The sequence below is a fragment of the Myodes glareolus genome, chromosome 16, assembly GCF_982192425.1.
Source record: "Myodes glareolus chromosome 16, mMyoGla1.1, whole genome shotgun sequence".
Taxonomy (NCBI): domain Eukaryota; kingdom Metazoa; phylum Chordata; class Mammalia; order Rodentia; family Cricetidae; genus Myodes; species Myodes glareolus.
In genome coordinates this window covers 29,128,148-29,148,131 of record NC_142041.1, presented here as the reverse complement: position 1 = coordinate 29,148,131, position 19,984 = coordinate 29,128,148, and the positions used below count along the sequence as shown (strand labels likewise).

Here is a 19,984-nt window from a genome sequence, read left to right as displayed (position 1 = left end):
ACTAAAAAACATTTCTAAAAAGATTACACTGTGGTGCATCTAAAGAGAGCCTTTATTGAAATATAAATGTTTTTAAAAGTCACATTTTTTCATACGTCAGCTCGTGGCCACACAAGGTACAAGTCTTGCGGAACATGTCATCTTCTAAGCTTTCCTCTGGTCCATACTCATGTTGGTGAGCGGCTATTTCTCTTTTCCACACACTGCTTCTTACTGCTCGTCGCAGTTCTAAGGGGAAAGAAAAGTTTTTCAGCTGAATACAAAATAAATTTAATGAGGCTTTCATTGGTATTTGTGTATGTGATGTGTAAAATGGTTTCCTTTAGCTCTTTGTGTTGGTTACACAACGTGGCAAGCCTGCTCAGTCTGCAATTGCTCTCTTCATTATCAAGCAGTATGAACTGACAGAAGTGGCTGTGTGGGTTGGTTAGAAGTGTAGCAACAAGAAACAACAGAATGGGGTGTGTTTGGGGGACGGAAGAGGATGCCAGAGCTGCAATGTCAGCTGAGGTAAGCAAAGAATGGGAATAGCTCGAATCCCAAGGTTTTCAGTCAGGAACTCCTGTCAGTCAAGTTCTGCATACCAGAAAGCCAAGACTATTAATGTATGCTGATGTGTCTCTGTCTCAGAAAAACTGCTTATAAAATGACAGCATTGTTTTAGCTTTTTTGTTTTGTTAAGACAGTCTCATGTAGGTCCAGACTGCTCAAAGTCTCTCTTTAGCCCACAGCCACTCCTGCCTTCACTCCCGAGAACCACATCTGATTTATGTGGTGCTGGCGATCAGGCCCTGGCTTTGGGCATGCTAATCTGTCAGTTGAGCTCGAGCTACATTTCTACACCAAAACCATTGTTTTTAAAAAGTCCTGTCAGGCTGGGCAGTGGCACACTGGGCAGTGGCACAGGCCTTTAATCCCAGCACTCAGGAGGCAGAGGGAGGCAAATCTTTGATTTTTAGGCCAGCCTGACCTACAGAGCAAGTGCCAGGACAGGCTCCAAAGCTACATAGAGAAATCCTGTCTTGAGAAAAGCAAAACCAACAAAATATAAACTGCCAGGTGCTGGAGAGACGGCCCAGTGGTTAGGAGCTCATACTGCTCTTCCAGAGGGCTTGAGATTGCTTCCTAGCACCCATGTCAACTGGCTCACAGCCAATAACTTCAGAGTCTGGGGGTTGCACATTTTCCTTGAGACATTTTGTAACTAATATCAAAGCACTACTTGAATCCGTTTCCAGCCATAACATGGATAAAAGCAAGACAGGGTGATATACTAGACACTGGGCTAAGCACTTAAGATGTATTTCCTTTGTATCCTTTTGTGTGACAGCACGCAGCTGTCATCCCAGTGTTTTACAGATGGGTAAACAGAGGCAGAGGGGCAGTCCAGCTTAGGTCCCCTGCAGTCTTGCTGGCCCTGGGCAGCATCTTCACTGGGTCATGCTGCCTTTCTCACCACTCTGAGGCTTACAGGGTTCAGTGTAGCATCATCTGCTACAAGGCCAGTCACCCAGACTCAAATCGTGGTCATTCATACATGAAGAGCCCCGGCTTAAGTGTATGCAAAGCTGGCTGCTACCTGGGGGAGTCAGTGTCCCTCCTGACTGCAGAGGGGCAACAGGCGTCTCCTGTGTAGGCTCCTGCTTCCCAGCTTGGCTGGGGAAGATGTCCTGCCTCTCTCCTTGATCTCCTCACTCTGAAAATCCCTCAAAATCAGACTAAGCTAGCTTATCTGCCAGATTTGAATATTATATGTACTTGGGGAAGAGGTAAGAAGAATTATTTTCTTCTCGTACATGCTACATACATAAAACACCTAGCTTTCCAGTCACGACTGAAGACTGACATTTTTTTCTCGATCTTGTTAAGTCTGTGAAGCTGTTCACTGACACAAATGACGCTGGATCTGTAGAGCTTCCCGTAGACATCCTGGTAGAAGGGAAGCATGGGCTGGGTATCACGTATCCAAAACTCTTGCAAGCCATTAATGGATATTCTTAGATTTTGAAGTACTTGCATATACAGAACATGTCTTACTGATGGAGTCTTTACAAAACACAGCTTGATGTACCTTATATGTTTCTAGTGTCTGGACATGGGGTTTCCTTGTTGGCAGTATTTCAGATTTTCAGATTAGAGATGTCGAAGGTGCTATACTGTTAAGTTTGGGTTTTCTTTGCCCTTCTCTTTCCCAAACAAGACGTCCAAAGCCTAAGGACAGGCATGCAGAAGTAGAGCAGGCAGGCACAGGGCTAGGGTGCCACCAGGACAGGAAGTAGAGTGATGGAAAATGTACCACTTCCTTACTATTAAGCATCCAGGTTCTTAGGTCCCTCCCTGCATAGAATGAATCCTGAAATTTGGAGGATTAAAATGGAATATATGAGCATGCATTCGGGGGTTTTTTGTACACAAGGAAAGACATATATGCTTTGTGCATGTTCAGCTTGTCAAGGGCATAAACGGCAGCCCATAAATGATAAAGTCTCCAGTGGACCAAATCTGAGCTCCAAATTAAAGACAAATGAACAGACAGCGCTGGAAAACTAGGTCCTAACGCTACAGACTGCTGGCTGGCGCTAAGAGTGCTGTTCTCTGAACCATCACAGTAGCTCTGGCTCCAGCTGTCCACCCTGGACAGCCGCTGAATTGGAGCTGGGAAGGGCGGTTATTTGCATACTCTATTTCCTTTTGTTTACTAGGTAAAAGCCAAATTATTACCACTGAGAGCAGATGGGGACTGTGTATCTTCCAGATGTAAGGCTCTGGGAAAGTTAGCACCTGCTCAAGATACTCCATTACCAGAAAATCCACAAAAGTGAAAACCCTTACTTCCCAAAACTGTGGAAGGGAACAAACTGCAACAATGTCCGTGGCGTAAAAGGCAAGGGTAGTGAAAATCGGAACAGGTTAGGAAGACCTGTTCAATGCCTAAAACATTAGCCTACACCAGATTCACTCTAGGAAGGGAACACTTGCTCAGTTAGTAAGCAGAAGCAGGACATAGCAGTTTAGATTAAAATCCACTAAATACTAAATTTGCTAATGTCACACTGGTGAAAACAATGTGTTAGGAAACTAAACACATATGGGTAGTGATTATGTAACATACCCTTAAGTGGTCCAGAAAAGTGTTTTCAGTGAGAGCACACACATGATGCAGATGGCAACATGAGAACAGTTCAGTCTGGGGAAGGCGTGTATGTGTGTGGTCCTCTGTCCATTAGTCCAGCAATTTTCTGCGAGTCTGAAATTCTTTCCACATAAAAATGGCTTTAGAGACAGGAGCCAGCTTAAAGGAGACGCCGCCAGCCAAACCCGAGACGATTTGAGCATCCAAATGAAGAGTGACAGGAGAAGCCTGCACCGTCGTGATTTGAGAAGAACCCACACGTCAGTCCAAACGATGCTTTACAGAACAAAACCGAGGCCAAGCAGAGCATCCCATGCCTTTAGTCTCAGCACTGGGGCAGGCAGAGGCAGGTGGATCTCTGAGTTGAAGGCCAGCCTGATCTACATAGCAAGTTCCAGGTCAGCCAGAGCTACAAAGAAGAGTTCCTATCTCAAAACAAAACAGGCCTGGTGATGGTTATCTGTAATCCCAGCACTTGGAAGGCAGAAGCAGGAGGGTTGCTACAAGTTCAAGTCCACTCTAGGCTACATGAACCCTGTCTCAAGAAAACAAGAGTAGAGCCCAAGGAAAAGCCCTGTTTCAAAAGAAAACAGTCTCTATAATGCGCACACAGAAACTGCTTCAGCTAAGAATCACCTCTGTATACCAAAACTACTCAGTAAAATGGTGGTGCATCCACAGTGTCGTGTGATAATTACAAAGAAAGTAGTTTAGTGGAGAATGATGACTGTCACCTCCCTCTACAAATGGTGTCCTTTATCTCCTAGGGAGTATTCCTCCCACACACATTCAGCTTGAATCTAATTTAGCAAAAACAAGAGGCTGAGCAGTCCATGGGCAGGAGTGTGCTGTCCCATAGTTGGTCTGGGTGCTGCAAAGTGCCCAGGGGCAAAAGAGAATGGCTGAGGGTGACATTAAAGGTGGCACCCCAGTGGCTCCTGGGTCTAACAGAGAGGGGTCACTGGAACAACATAATTGCTTTTTAAGTTTCTTGAATATGATGAGCTTAGTCACAGAGATTTGTAAGAATCACAATGTATACAGGTACTCACGGCTTAGCCAAGTGTATTTGAGTGCAAAAGGTTAGAAATGGCCAAATGTCAATACTTGGAAAAATAGTGTGTGTGTGTGTGTGTGTGTGTGTGTGTGTGTGTGTGTGTGTGTGTGTATACACGTGTGCGCATGTGTGCACGCACGTGTTTGCCCTGCCACAATGTTGTACATGTGTAGAGGTCAGACAGCAACTTGGCAAGAGTGAGTTCTCTTCTTTCACCAAACAGGTCTGGGAACCAAACTCAGGTTATTACGATTGGCAGCAAGCAATTTACCCACTGAGCCATTTCATTGGCCCCCCAAAACCTTTCATAAGGGACAGTTTGTAGGTTTCACAACCCTCATGAAAGACGCAATCAACTATCTTTTGTTGACTCTTGAGATACAAAGGTGAGAGTACACAGAAGCAGGGGCAGGTCTAACACACCTCGGGAATGAAACCAGGGTACATACACTGTACAAAACTGGAGCCCATGCAAGCCTGGAGAACCTGGTGAGTGGCTTGCCGTGTTGCAGCCGCTTAGTCGGCAGTAGATGGCTGATGCCCAAAGACTACCTCTCCTGGAAATGCATAACCAGTCTTGCTACTGAGAGCCTCAGAAATTGCTTAGAATGGTCACCCAAAGGGATTTTCCCAAAATGCTTGTTGTGGTGAAAAAAAATCAATACTACTTCAAAGCTTATTTTTCGTAACTACATTTTGAAAAAGAGATTGTCTGCAGTCAAGGAAACCAGTGCTACTTCTGAGGTAAACGTACAGAAGAGCTAGCTTCCAACATGCTGGGCGGGAGAGCAGGTACCCTTGTTATCTGGAGGATAAAGATTACAAGTTGGTGTTCCATGAACTAAGTAGGTTGGAATTCTACTCCTCAAACTCCTCAAGCTCCACAACAGTCATAAATATATCCACTGGCCAGTGTGCAGTGCCCCCAAACCCAGAAGGGACCTCTAAACAGGATGTCCTTACCTGCCCCTTGCAGGGGTGGAAGCAATGGATAGTAACAATGAAGGTTAGCTGACTAGCCTTTCAGGAGAGAAATTGCTAGAACTAAGCATGTAACACAAACGAAACACCCATAGTCCCACCTTAGTTAAGACAAGAAAGTATGCAGACCAAAAACATTCTGTGTATCCCACCAACTCAGGGTTCACGTCTGCTACTAGGTGATGCGTCCTTCAAGGCCCAGTTACCCTGAGCAGCAGCAGGCCTGCGTGTGGCTCTGCCTTGGAGATGTGGAACTTGTCCGTATGAACTGATGGTAGTCACACTTTCTCTGTAGCAAACTCAGTGCTGTAACTGCTAACATAAACCACATGTTAAAAGCAGGCAGATGGAATTGCTTACCTTCCCATAAGAAGAAAGCTTTGCGTCAGCTTCACTGTGCATCAAGAGGAACCATGTTCCAATTTCTTTCCAACTAAAAAGCCTTTAGACTTGCTTTGACTCCTCTCTGTTCTGAGCAAACTGCACAATCAGCTCCTCGAGTCTACTCTACCGTCTACTCCACTCAGCCCTCTGTGGCCTAGTCAGGACAGGAACACATCCACCAAGCGCTAGAGTGAATCGACAAGAAGCCACAGTTAAAGAAGGCAGCACACTGGCCTCAGCACACCGAACACCCCAGGGGAGGGGTGACACAGAGCTCAGTCATATGCAAAGGAGGAAATGCAGGCACTCTTTTATCTGTAGACCCGTAGAGGGTACACACTCATGCAAACGCTTCATTATAAAACATGCTTCACCCAAACAAGAAATAAATCCTTTAAAAGAATTCTGTGTCAACTGCACTAAGGAATAAGGAAAACCCATGGTAGTTTGGTGAGCTAATACAGTGACCAAAAAGTAAATACCAATTAAGTTCAAGTTTTGGAAATTGTAGAAATTTTCTATCTGTATTAATATATATGCATATCCTTGACCTTATTCACTGGCTGTGAACTTCCTGGCACAGTCAGTCACCAGATTAGTCACATGCATCAGAAGAAAAAAAAAAAGAAAAAGAAAAAATAAATATATATGCATATCCTAATCGAATCATTATATTAAAAAGGCAAGAAATTAAGTGCATCTCAAAGTCTTTTGCTGGTCAAACTGTAGGAATTTAGTGACCATTACATGATATCTTGACCAGACCACAGAATTAGTGTGTAAGGAAAAGTTACAGGTACCACTCTTCATCACTTTACAGATACAAATTTCTAACTGGTATTCTCTTATCCACATTTCATTGTCTGCACCGAAGTATCGTCTGAGGTTTGAAGGATCAGGTTAATTTCTGGTAGCTGGGGGCTGGGGAGAAAGCTTGGACTACAGCGATCCCAGAAGAATCCACCAGCTCGGTGTAAGAGAGCCAGGATGAGAAACTGAGTTTGAACTCCCGAGCAGCACATTTTAAAAAGTGAAGTGGAGCACAGCTGGCTATAACCACTGTGGGTGGGAGAGGTGTACAGGACTGGTGGATCCTGGATCCTGGCGCTCACTGGCCAGCCAGACAATGCCAGCTTTAGGGTCAGTGAAGAGACCCTATCACAGAGGCAGTAAGGGCCTCTAGCTTCCAAATGCACATACACTGACGTGTGCACAGCACACAGGTACTGCATGCACATGTGCATATACACACACACCGAGCTAGCAGATAACCAACCTGGAGGTCTCCTTCCACACACCTTCCTTAGTACACCTCTTCACTGCTCTGTCTTATTAGCAGCTGCTCTGCTGTCAGAGAGGCCAGTGCACAACATTAGGAAAGACTAGAGAAAGGCCCCTTTAAGAGGAGTCGCTGGCATCTGACGGCTGGGGCACAGCTCTGGCTGGCTTGGGGAACGTCAATGAAATGCTTTTCTATGGCATTTGCTACAGGAAACCCCAGAGAAGCCTACAAATGGGTTCCTATCTGCTCAGGAATTATGTCACTTGGCAAAAGGGTTTCGGTAAGGCTGTCTCGATAGACTACTAGTGTTCAACAGTGCTACTATTTTTATTTCAAACTGTGTAAGAGCCTGCGCATGGAAAAGGGGTAGAATCACGGAGCAGGACTTCATTTCTCCAACATAATGAAAACTGGGGGAGTAAGGGCAACCCCAAAAGGAAACCATGAAGGCTTGGATTGCCTTGTTTTTGCTTTTTGTTCGGTCTTTTCACTTGGTTGGTTAGTTAGTTGATTGGTTGACTTTTTGTTACTGTTTAGTTGATGGGGGGGGGGGGGCGGGGGCAGGTTTTGGGTTTGTTTTCTGAGCCAAGGACTCACTCTATAGCCCATGCTGCTCTCCAATGCACGATCCTCCTGCCTCAGCCTCCTGAGTACTAGGATTACAGACATGTACCACCACTCCGCTTTCTTTGTTTTTAAGACATTTGGGCTATCCCATTCACCCTGTAAAACCTCTTCTAAATTTTAAAATTACAAGAAAAACTAACATGGCTAGAATACTGATTTGAAATGGATCTAGTAATATATAACCCAACCTATGTGTAGGATCATGTTACCTGAACACAGTGTGCACACTGGGACTCTACATAGCGACCACATGAAGGATACAAGCTGGTTACTTCTTGAAGACATTTTTCTGGAGTTGTGTTTACAGCCCTGAATGCTCCTGTCACACCCTGGGTTCATCCCTGGTGTGGCACCATACCCACATACTCTATTACTATCTCTAGTTTCTTTCCTGACACTCAATCCAGCATCTCGGTTAGCAGAGTGCTTGGAACATGGTAAATACTAGATGTGTGCATGGATGGACAGACTGATGAAAACACGCACACTTGGGTACAAACATGGGTAATGGATGCAGAGACAGAGCCACCAGGGAGAGGAATGCTGCATGGAGCCAGATGCACAGATGCAGGAATGACTGTACACATGAAGAAGACTCGGTAAGAGAACCTGACAACTGTCCCACCATATATAACAATCCAATCATCTTTCTGGGTATTTCCTTAGTTATGTTTAAATAAAGACACTCAGACTAACTAACATCCATCAGTCCTTCCAGCTACTAATCTGAGGACCGTTTTGTTTCAAGCAACAAGGGAGGTGGCTACTGAGAGTCTTGTTACTTTTTGTTACTGTTTCTTAAACCCTGCAGGCCACACTTAAGACCTGACTGATGCCCCATCCCGCCACACAGCTGCACAAAAATGACTCCCGGGGAGACGATGGCCTTCAGAAATGTAGTACTCTGAGGTCTGAGCCAAGCCTCACACACCAACCCACTGAGGCCAAAGTTCTCCCCTGTGGAAAAGACACCCCAGCACCTCCTCCACACAGGAAGGCCGCAATGCCTTTGCTCTTCAGTGAACCGAGTGACAGGAAATTCCACCACCTACCTTTGACTTTCTTATCAAACTTCTTCTGCTTCATTTTCTCTCGGTTTTCCTGCCTCACTTCCTTTGCATCTTCCAGTGCTTCCTGGCTACCCCAAACTTCAAGAGCCCGCTTGACAACCTACAGCACAGTTAATACTTCAGTTACTCGGGACTCAGAGTTGCACGGCATGAAGCCCTAACTATCAACCTCACAGATACCATTATGTCACATGAGGAGCAAAACCATTTCACAGCTGAAGAAGTCCCTTGAAGTCCCACTTGTCCCAGAAAGAGTTGAAATAAGGAGTACAGAAACATAAATGAAGAAGACTCAATGAGAAAGAAAATGTAAGATCCAATCATGAGGTCACGAGGGGCAGGAAGTGCCATGAAAGTCCTGTTTTCCTGCTTGTGTGCAAGATCATGGTGCATGACACTGAAATAAGGCCTACCGGCACTTTTATTAAGCACAAAGCATCAAATGATGAGGAAACCTGGGCTGCTTTAATTAGCATCATTTTTACTTATTTTGAATGGTACATAAGATAAATGGTGAATTTTTAAATCAATAATCATATTTAATGAAATTCAGTACATGTTATTTTGCAATGTGGCTTAATTCTACTTATAGACGATATAATATCTAATTATCTAATTATACTAAACATATTGTATATTTATATCTAATATATTTAAATATGATTAAATATATAATAAATCTAGATATAAAATTATATGTAAATATATAATTATCTAATAATACTAGAATAATAATCCTATTATATTTCTGTATAAACATCTCTAAAGCAATGCCTCTCCATATTTTCATATACTAGAACAAACATTAAAATATTTAAGCCATCCTGTAGTGGATACAGGAGGATACTTGGGGCTTCAGGCACCAGGCTGGGCACTAGAGCACCCCAGTAAGTGGGGCTCTGCCGTGGCACATGTGTGATCTGCTCAGAGCAGGCACTGAGAGCTGCTCTGAGCTGTGCAAGTCACAGCACTCAGGAGCATCCCAGATTGTATTTCCCAGTGCCATTCATCTGGTTCGGGCATCTATGAAATAACTGAAACGCCAATCATCTTGAGAGCCTTTCTTTTGTTTGGTAAAAGAAGACTGATAGGCAAATGAGGTCTGACCTTTTCTATGTCCAAGTTATACTCCGAACATCACCCACTAGCAACATGGCTATGGCAAAGTTACCACAGCGAAAGGGAGGTGAGAAGGCACTGTGTTCTGAACTGTGACCAGGACAGACGTGTGAACCGAGAAGAGGTGGTCTTTACTGAGCCAGCCTCGGTCAGTAATAACTAGTCAGCCTGCTGGAAGTTCACCCATGGTTGGACACCCCAGGTCCAGCCTACTAGAGACCTGTAACTTTAGGTAGAGCTTCATATCACCCCACTGTGAGTGACGAGGGTTCTTCTTCACGATGAACCTAAGCGCGGGCTCTCTCTTCTCTAAATCGCAGTCTTTCAGAAGGTATTCCTGCTTGGCTTCTGTTTTGGTTATAAGCTTGTGTTTATCATCAGCATCTCTGGAAAGAGATTAAGAGCATTATGTAAACGACTTTAATTCGACTGAGTTTTCAGACAGCCCAGCAACCACAGGTCTCCACACCCAAAGACGCAAACGTCACTTCCCTGCCTTTGGTTCTCATGATCAGAGCCATAAAAACTCAGGCAGACTCTGGGCATATAACAATTTAAGAATCTTCTTAAAGTTCCTCTTATTCCAGAAGGGACTTGAAGTAAGAAAGGGAAGATATGATGAAAAGAGAGGACCCGTGAGAAAGGAACTAGAAATTGAATCACGAGGTCATGGCTATCACCCCAGCACTAGGCTAGGAAAGAGGATTTGAAGTTCAAGGCCAACCTGGGGTACACAGATCTGCCTCTAAAAGATGGTAAGAAACAAATGTAAACACACAGATCCCACCTCCTACACGGCTGGGTTCCAGTGGCTCAGAAACCAAGGTAAGAACAGCGGCAGAGTGGGAACGTGAAGAACCACAGAGTTTATGCCCATGAACTGGGCAGGAAAAAAAAGCTCTCAAGCACAGAACCATGCTCACAGAAGCTGCTGGGCAGGATGGACGGCGTGCACACACACACATACACATGCATGCACACATGCGCACACACACACGCACACAGTAAGTGATGGCGAGCAGTGGGAAGAGGTAGTAGGAGGCAGCTGTAGCCATGGTGAAGACATGTTTGTTCTAAATGGAGTCAAAAACCATTTTAACAGTTTGGAGCAAAATTCTCTAGAGTAGTGGTTCTCAACCTTCCTAACACTGTAACCCCACAATAGTTTCCTCATGTTGTGGTGACCCCAGCCATAAAATTACTTTCATTGCTACTTCATAACTGTAATTTTGTTACTGTTATGAATCTTAATGTAAATATCTGTGTTTTCCAATGGTTTTAGGCGACCCCTGTAAAAGGATCATTTGACCCTCAAAGGGGTCGTGACCCACAAGCTGAGAACCGCTGCTCTAGAGAGACGAGAATCAAGAGGTGCAAGGTGGGAAATGTGGGGGCAGAGACCAGGCAGGAGATCGTCACTCGGAGGGCTGAGGCAGGAGGGCTGAGGCAGGAAGCCGGCAAAGGCAATGCTAGCCTGCAGAGCTCTAAGGCCGTGCTGCGGGCGTGGTTCAGCACCACAAAAACAAATACCTGCAGCTATCGCATGTTGGGAAATCGAAGTGGCTCATAAGGTACGAGTCCATGAACTCTTTCCCACATTCCTCACAGATGGCATAATCGAACTCCATGACGGGCCCTGCAGGAAGAAGGGGAGGGCTCGTTATCTATCCTTCGGCGGGACTAAAACGATACATACTTTTCTCTGTCTGTCTGTGGGGAGCCAGGGCGTTAGGTGGTTCAGCTGCCCTGAGAGGCATGTGTCATAAGTTTGTCAAGTTAGTCTGTGGCTCCTGGGGCACAATGTGCCTTCCAGTTCCTGAGCGACTGGGGCACCACTGAGGCGGTGAGGCCTTCAGGTCAACTGTGTTCCCTAGAAATCAGGGAAGTATATAGACGCTTGGCTAACATTAATGTTGTATACCCTGTATAGCTTGCAAACATCATAGTATCCCAGCAACCGCCACTGTATTCTGCTTCTGATAAGGGATAAGAAGTCTGATTGCTTGGAACAAACTTGTCTCAGTCTCAGTCTCTGTCCTGCTGGGACCCCTCCATCCTAGCCCACGTAAGATTCGCTTCTCATGAGGTAACCTTGGCCCGGTAAGTGCTGGCACTTACATCTGACACCTCACTAATCTGGGGTTTGGTAGCCCAGGGAGGCCCACTGGGTCAAATTCACGTTGTCTTCAGGGTTCTGTTCCTTCCTGGGGGCATTTCGACTTCTAGAGGCTGCCTGTATTCCTCCCCACCTACCATCTTCAGGACCAGGAAGAGCTTCACACCCCATCACTGGTTTCCTCTGCAAGCCCAGCCCTCCGAGCCCTGATTACACCAGACTCCCCAGGATAATGGTGATCTCCCCATTTCAAGGTCTTTAACTTTAAACTTCTCTACAAAGTCTCCTCTATGTAAAGTATACAGGCTCCAAGGCAATTAGCATATGGACATCTTTGGGGGCTTTTATTCTGCCAGCTTTGGCACTGCTGAAAGTATAAAGAAGATTCGCCCCAGGATTGGGGAGGGGAGGCATCTACTTACAGAGAGAAAGAGGCCACCAACCCCCTGAGCAATAAAGTCATAGAGAGCAAAGCAGCACGTCCTCATTCGGGGACATTATTTTTCTTTCATTCCACGCTGTCAACTAAGCAAAGGCTTGCACTTTACTGTGTCGCCTCCTGGATTATAAACTTCTTGAGGGAGAATCACTGAGTCCTGCATCCCTCAGCACCCCACACAGAGCTGCCCCTGGCAAGGTGAAGCTGGGTTCTGTAAGGGATTAGACTTCAATGTCTCACAAAGACCTTAATTCTAATGGTCCTCGGGCAAATCTAAGCCCCACTAGAAGGTCTGTGGGATGACTGCCACTGCCCAGCCCCAGCTCCAAAGACTCCACAGTGGGAGACACACTCCTGGCACTGCCTTCCTTGGGTCTGTCAAGATCCCACCACCCTTTAACTCCACTAATCTCCAAGCTCTTAAAAGAAATGGCTCTTTATGCTGGGCGGTGGTGGCGCACGCCTTTAATCCCAGCACTTGGGAGGCAGAGGCAGGCGGATCTCTGTGAGTTCGAGGCCAGCCTGATCTACAAAAGCTAGATCTAGGACAGGCTCTAAAACTACAGCAAAACCCAGTCTCGAAAAACCAAAAGAAGAGAAGAGAAGAGAAGAGAAGAGAAGAGAAGAGAAGAGAAGAGAAGAGAAGAGAAGAGAAGAGAAGAGAAGAGAAGAGAAAGAAGAGAAAAGAAATTTGCTAGGTAGACCAGGCTGGTCTTGAACTCAGAGATCCACCTGCCTCTGCCTCCCGAGTGCTGGGATTAAAGACGTGTGCCAAGATCTGTCTGTCTGTCTCTGTCTCTCTCTTTATAGATGTATTTATTATATATACAGTGTTTTGCCACAGGTCAGAAGAGGGCACCAGATCTCATTACAGATAGTTGGAATTACCATGTGGCAAATGGGAATTGAACTCAGGACCTCTGGAAAAGCAGCCAGAGCTCTTAACCACTGAGCCATCTCTCCAGCCTAGTCTCTATTTTTTAATGGTTTTTTTAAAAAAAATGTTTCATTACTGTCCTTCATTACTTTGGTGTGCTCACTGTCTCGAATTTAGCTGGTGCCTCCTAAGTCACTGTAGTATGCCTCCAGCAATTCAGAACACTTACATATTTTCTGGCATAAGATGGTTCACATTCATCTTGTAGTCATGTGCCCTACTAACAAGCCACCAAGTTCCAGACAGCATGTGCCAGGACTATCAGCCTTCAGCTCAGCACCTGTCACCACTACCAATGGCCTCCCGGCTGTTTGTCCCACAGGTAGCAAGGACCAGGGTATCCCCATCGCAGGCTCTGGTGGACAGCCACCCTAAAATTACTAACATGGTCAGAGCTTCTAGGCTGCGAGGGGACAGCGTGAGTCACCAGCCGGACAGGAGTGGTGAAGAACGCCTAGAGTTCGGGAGCCTCAGAACACATCTCCCACCACAGCTGATACAGACACGGGGCTTTTAGGTGTCTTCCCTCTATAAAGAACGCAATTTTAAAACTGGGCCCAGTTTCTGCAGCTTCAACCAGCAGGAACCTAAGGCTCAGGATGCCCCTCTGTTCTGTCCTTTAGTAAGCTTTCACGTTTGCTACTGTTTTATTACTTGAATTCTTTCATATCACCAGAACCAGGGCCCTATTTTCACTGAGACAATAAGCATGTCTTAGTCTTGGCAGCAAGGCAGGCTCTCAACCAGCCCCTATTACATGGGGCTGGCACTTCCCTGCTCCCCAAACAGAATCCCAGTGGATGTGTCTTCTTTAACCCAAGAGAGCACTTCTGGCCTTGCAGGCTACTGGAAGGGTTCCTCAGTTAGGACACCCAGTTTGGACAACTGTCTCCCATGTGTCAACTGTAAGACTACATGTCTGCCTACATGCAGTAGAAACACAAACGTGGGGACTGGAGAAATGGCTCAGCGGTTAAGAGCACTGACTGCTCTTCCAGAGGACCCGGGTTCAGTTCCCAGCACCCACATGGCAGCTCACAACTGTCTGAAAATCCAGTTCCAGGGGATCTGACACCTTCACACCAATGCACATAAAATAAAGATAAATAAATCATAAAAAAGTTCTTAAAAAAAAAAAAAGAAACACAAACGTGCTACCCCTAGACACACTAGCAGGCGCTGCTCACCACCCCGGGCACACTTCTCATGCCACAGCCAATGGCTACAGCGGGGTTTTCCAGCTCCGACGCTTTCGGATCTCAAACCTTCATCTCTGCCACATGCGAAAGCATTTGCAGCTGAGAGAATGTATACATCACTATCCACCAACACGTTACCCCGTATGGCAGCTGAGAGAGTGTGTATATATAACTGATTTACCAACACGTTAATCCCATGTGGCAAGTTCACAGCCCTCTTTCTAGTTCATCTCTAAATTAAAAAAAAAAAATGTCCCAAGTTTTATCTCATGGGTACTGGCTTCTCATTTTACCTGTAACACAATCTCTCTTACATCTCTTTTTATTTTTATTTTTTTATTGGTACTATTTTCGTTTTTTTTAAGATGGGATTTGTTAAGTTTTTAATTGTCAACCTGCCACAACCTAAAATCACCAGAGACAAGAGCCTGAACTGAGGAGCTGCTAAGATCTGGTTGGCAGTGGCCTGTCTGTGCTTGCTATCTTAACTTCTAATTCACGTGGGAAGGCCACAGCCACTGGGGGTGGCACCATTCCCTGGGCTGGAGACCTTGACTGTAAGCAAGGGGAGCGTTAGGCAAGCAGGCAGCATGGGTACATCTGTTTCTCTTAGCTCTTCACTTGGGTGGGTGACTAGCCGCTCAAGTTCCTGCCTTAAAGTCCCCTCAAAGGCGGACTGTAATCTGGATTCCTCCCTCACATGGCTTTTTGTCAGGGTGTTTCTCACAACAAGAATGAAACGAGAACAGGGCTTTAATTTATCTGCCAGCCTGGTCTGCCTTTTTCTTTTTCCTCTTTCCTTTGAGACAGAGTCTCACTTAGTTGCTCCGGCTGGTCTGGAACTCACTATGGAAACCAGGCAGGCCTCAGGCTCCCAAAGATCCACCTGCTGGGATTAAAGATGTGTGCCACCAGACCTTACCAGGCTAGCCTCAAACTTATAAATTCAAGTAATCATCCTGCTTTAGCCTCCCAAGAAATACTGTGTCCAGCTCATGAAAATACTTCTGAAAATTGATTCCATCCATCAGGATCTGGGCTCTCCCTGCCTATGATAAAACAACAGCAAATGTCATACACAAACCGACTGTCCCTAAGTGCCTGGGTGTTGGACTTTGTTGTTGTTGTTAATGAACACATTTAAGAAATGTAATGCCATACTGATGAACAAATAAAGAATTACATAAGAAAATAAAGTTCTTAGGAATTTTATCGTGAAGAGTATCATTTAAAACTACACATTAACGTCTTTAATCCTAGCACTTGGGAGACGGAGGTAGGTGGAACTGTGTGGGTTTGAGGCCAGCCTGGTCTACAGAGCTAGTTCCAGGACAAGCTCCAAGCTACACAGAGAAATCCTGTCTCAAAAAAACAAAATAAATATATTATATATATACATATGTATATGTGTGTATGCGTTTTACAGCTTAACAAGCCCCCAGAATATAAACTGTCTACCTCAGAGAATAGAAGTAAAATTGTACATAAATCGTGAAGTATGAAATGTTCTCTCTCGCTCGCTCGCTCTCTCTGCAAAGGGGAGGTATTTTAATTGGACTTTGCTAATGTTACAAACAAAATCCTCTTCAAAGAATATGAAGTCAATCCAAACATACCCTGAGCTAAGAGAAAATGAAGAGTGAACCATTTATATGCTGAAGCTGACAGGAAGACTGTATTTAGAATTTATACAGTTTCTTACCAGCATTAAAAGATAAACAGTTTAATTTAAAATCATACAGAAGTTTTGAATAAATATTGCTCCAAAATTTAAAATGGACAACAAATACTTAAAAGGATGCTCAGCACCACTAGCATCCCGTGTACACAGTTCAAACCTGTAGCGAGCTCAACACCATTAGCCTCCCGTGTACACAATTCAAACCTGTAGCATGCTATTGAGTCACATGGGATAATACGACCAAAGAGACCGATAGGACACCTGTCACCAGGATGTGGAGAAGCCAGCCCTCTCCTATATTACTAAAGAGAGTTTGAAATTATGAATCTGCCTAAAACTGTCTTGAAGTGCTTCATAAAATTAAACTTCATATTACTCTATGATCAAGTAACTGCATGTGTAAGCGTATGTTCTACCATGAAAAGGAAGCATATATAAAAGTTCTAATTGTAAATTGATAAATATAGAGAGAGACATATATATATATAGTTGTATTTTCCCCGTTATTGAAAATAGATTATTTTCTCATACAATACATCCTGATTACAGTTTCTCCTCCCTCTCCTCCTCCCAGTTCCTCCCCACCTCCTCCGGGCTCTGACTTTTTAAATCTACCACCAATCTTCCCATTGATCAAAGTGCAAAGAATTCTTTATGTTTACTATGAATAACCATTGTCAATACTACTTTTGTGGGAAAACTATGCTTTACCTGGTTCATGAACAACATTTACAATCTTCTGTTCCTCTTCTTCCTCTTCTTCTAAAATGAAGCCTCCTTTGGTGTCAATCATTTTGGGAGGGATTTTTACATTGGTAATGCCTGCAGGAAGCAGAGAACGGCGGTCATCAGTGGAACCAGGCAAGCCTGTGTGCTCCCCTTCTGTAAACAGGAAAAGAAGTGCATGCACACTGTCCAGACGGTCCCAGCTGGTGGAGCCCTCTACACTACAGGCCACAGCAGAAACCAAGGCAACCCAGAACCCTGGGATGCATCTGGGGAAACTCACTTGGCTGCATGTTAGGAAATGGGGCCTTCGAAGTAAGACCACGCCTACAACCACAACAAATTCAAACCAAAGCCCAGATCTCAATGAACTCCCAGCACATCCGAGATTTAGCTCCAATTATAGACAGGACAAACCACTCAACACTATTCAGCGAACACCTCCACCTGTAACAATCCTCCAGCGAACACCAACTGGGTGCACACCCTTCCATAGTGACACTATCTACTCGGAGTCGGATTCAACGGGATGAGGGTTCAGGCCCTGACTGCCCAGCTTCAGACGCCAGCTGCAGACCAGGGACTTTGATCAACTGGCTATAAATCAAGGTTCCCAAAACGGCTTTTCTGGTCACAGTTAATATTCTACAGCAACTCACACAACTTAGGAAAATCATTCACTTGCATGCAAGGGTTGGTAACTGCAAAGAATTGTAAGTACAAATAAAAAGTCAAGTGAAAAGACACACCGGGCAAGTGGGGGGTCTAGAAGAGTCCCAAGTATGGGAGCTCCCTTCCCCACTATACTCCAGCCCCAAACGCCTGCCTTCCAAAGACCTGTGTACAGGAAGACCACAGAAAATTTGGTCACAGTAAGTCACCAGTTCGAGGACAGTGGAAACACACCACAATCCAAGTTTTTAGATAACAGCCCAGGGTCAAGCCTTAAGCAGGCCTAAGGACAGTTGGTTCTGGCCCACTGCTAACTCCCTTCTACACAAGGCTTGGCAGGACAGCAGGATGACCTCTAACAGAAAGTAGAGTGGTAATGCCTAGTATTTACTTTGATGGTTCTATACTAGACGCCTGTCAAGGAGAAGCTTGGCTGGGAAAGCGGCTATTGAAAAAGCATCCTGGAGAGGATTTAGAGGCAGAATTAGAGGCAGAAGCAGGAAGAGAAGTGATTCCCTGCAACAGCAAACTGAAGGAAAATTCCCAAGCCTGTAACAAAGAGTTAAAATTCGCAGCTTATAAATCCTCTCAGGTGGAAACACCTTCCTGGCTCGGTGGGGGGGGGGGGGGTGAGTGAGATGGGACATTCAAACAAGAGGCAGGACTCTTCCTTCCATTACCAGGTGGACTGACCAACCTCGCCTAATCTTAAGCTACCTCTCTTTTTCAGTACCAGAGTGAACCCAGGTCTTGAGCATGCCGGGGCAAGCACCCCACTACTGAACATCCACGGCCCTCTTTTTATTTCTTAGAGTCAACGTCTCACTAACTTGCCCAGGCAGCCCTTGAACTCTGTAGCTCAGGTGGGGCGTTGTCTCGGCCTCCCCAGCAGCTGTGGTCACAGACCTGCTGACCAGACCCAGCCATCTTACGCTACTTCGTGTTTCCCTGCTGTTCTGGACTCGTGTGGAACTGAACTGCACGGTCTCTGCACGTGCCAGGCTGGTGTATAAAGACTTCCAAATGACTTCAAAAGATTAAAATCTAAGTTAGTGACAATCCAGCTCTGCTGGTCAGAAGCAACAAATCAAACTCAATGACAACTCTAGAATCAAGTCTAAAAGTACAAACTGCATAAAATATACGCGTTATTATTCCGTACAAACTGCTAAAACAAGTGCATTCCCCATACAAATATATATTATGTGAAATTGCCAAAGAAGGGAGAGGAATAAAAAAAACCATATTTCTGTAGAAATAATTCAGATGAATCACTCCCAAGGGAAACGCCAGCAGCCGAAAGCACAACCGACATTAAAAACTCAGTAAAACAGCCACGTAGGGGCTACCCTAAGTGGCAAGTATAACCAAAATGAACTCAGCGCCGCATGATCCGTTCTGGATCCGAACTGAGGGGCACTGCACGCGTTATCCTACGAGGCCCTGGAAGGCAGGACCCCATGGAAAAGACCGGGCCAGGGTCGTTTCTGCTGGGCGCTGGACTGGGAGAAAGTGCAGGCTTATCTAAACGGTGGCAAAGTCGAAAGCTCTGCGCCATAGAGGCGCCAGGCAAAAGGCACGACAGGCAAGGTCTGGAACCACGGAGGCACGGGCATGCACAGTTGTTCCCACACACCGAGCCCGAGCGGGCCGCCGGGGCGCAGCGGGAAGGCCCGGGATGCCAGCACAAGTCGCGGGAGGGGTCCCCACCTCCTGTGGCCGCCGCCGCCGCGGGGTAGGGCCGCGCCGCCAGCCGGGCCTGGCGCAGCATCAGCGCCCGCTGTCGCTTCCGCTCTATGCTCGCGCGTACGGCGGCCGGCAGCTCCGGGGGCTCCGGAGACGTGCGCTTGTCCTCCGCCGTCGCCATCGCCAGCCTAGTCCGAGGATTCGTGCACGCGCACCACGAGCGGCTACTTGGAGCTACAATCCTGACTCTCCACCACAGTCCACCTGAGCGAAGAAGATGCGCCTGCGCAGTCGAGAAGTAGTGGCGGAAGGGATGGTGGTGGGCGAGGCAATGCGCCTGCGCAGCAGAGGGGTTGTGGCGGAAGGGATGGTAGTGTGCTCCTTGACTTGTCTGTACCAAGGGCTGCTGCTGAAGTCAACTTTTATAGTCGTCAGACAATAGTTCCACTTAGTGATTCAGACTATGAGCTTTGAGCTCACCTTCAGCCAGTGTTAGCTTTGATTCTAAGATCTAGGTGGTCTTAGGCACGTTATTTAACCAAAACCTATTTCTTCACTAGAAAAAGGATTCTGGCGTCACCTTGCAGATCCTTGAGAAGATTTGCTCTGCCATCAGGATGCCTGGCCCATACAAAGTGGCCATGAGCATCGCAAGTCTGTGACAATCACACAGACCAATAGCTAATTGCATATTGGACACATACTCAAACCAGCCTCGGATTTGAAACAAGAAACGTACCTCAAACTTTCTTGGCAAACGCAGAACTTATTACCATACTGGTGAGTATATGACTGATCGTCCTACCTATAGAACTTTTTCTTGTGCTGCTAGACAATGGTCCAAATCGGGAGCGACTGTCCTAACTTCCAAAGAA

At 45.8% G+C, this 19,984-nt stretch overlaps 1 protein-coding gene across 3 annotated transcripts; it reads right to left on the bottom strand.

The window, feature by feature from the left end:
- Positions 1–34: 34 nt before the first annotated feature.
- Xpa (XPA, DNA damage recognition and repair factor) lies at positions 35–19,404 on the bottom strand. Of its 3 annotated transcripts, XR_015735100.1 has the most exons (8): positions 19,134–19,404; positions 16,737–16,847; positions 11,184–11,289; positions 9,874–10,039; positions 8,517–8,634; positions 5,532–5,740; positions 3,113–3,361; positions 35–228 (listed from the first exon to the last, which is right to left on the bottom strand). XR_015735100.1 is itself a non-coding variant. In XM_085677193.2 (6 exons), the coding sequence occupies exons 1-6, from the start codon at positions 19,288–19,290 to the stop codon at positions 80–82; spliced, it is 807 nt and encodes a 268-aa protein (XP_085533319.2). In that variant the 5' UTR covers positions 19,291–19,400; the 3' UTR covers positions 35–79. The 3 variants fall into 3 exon arrangements, 1 of the variants encoding a protein (XP_085533319.2); XR_014997306.2 differs by lacking the exon at positions 3,113–3,361; XM_085677193.2 differs by lacking the exons at positions 3,113–3,361; positions 5,532–5,740 and having other exon boundaries at positions 19,134–19,400.
- Between the last annotated feature and the right edge of the window lie 580 nt (positions 19,405–19,984).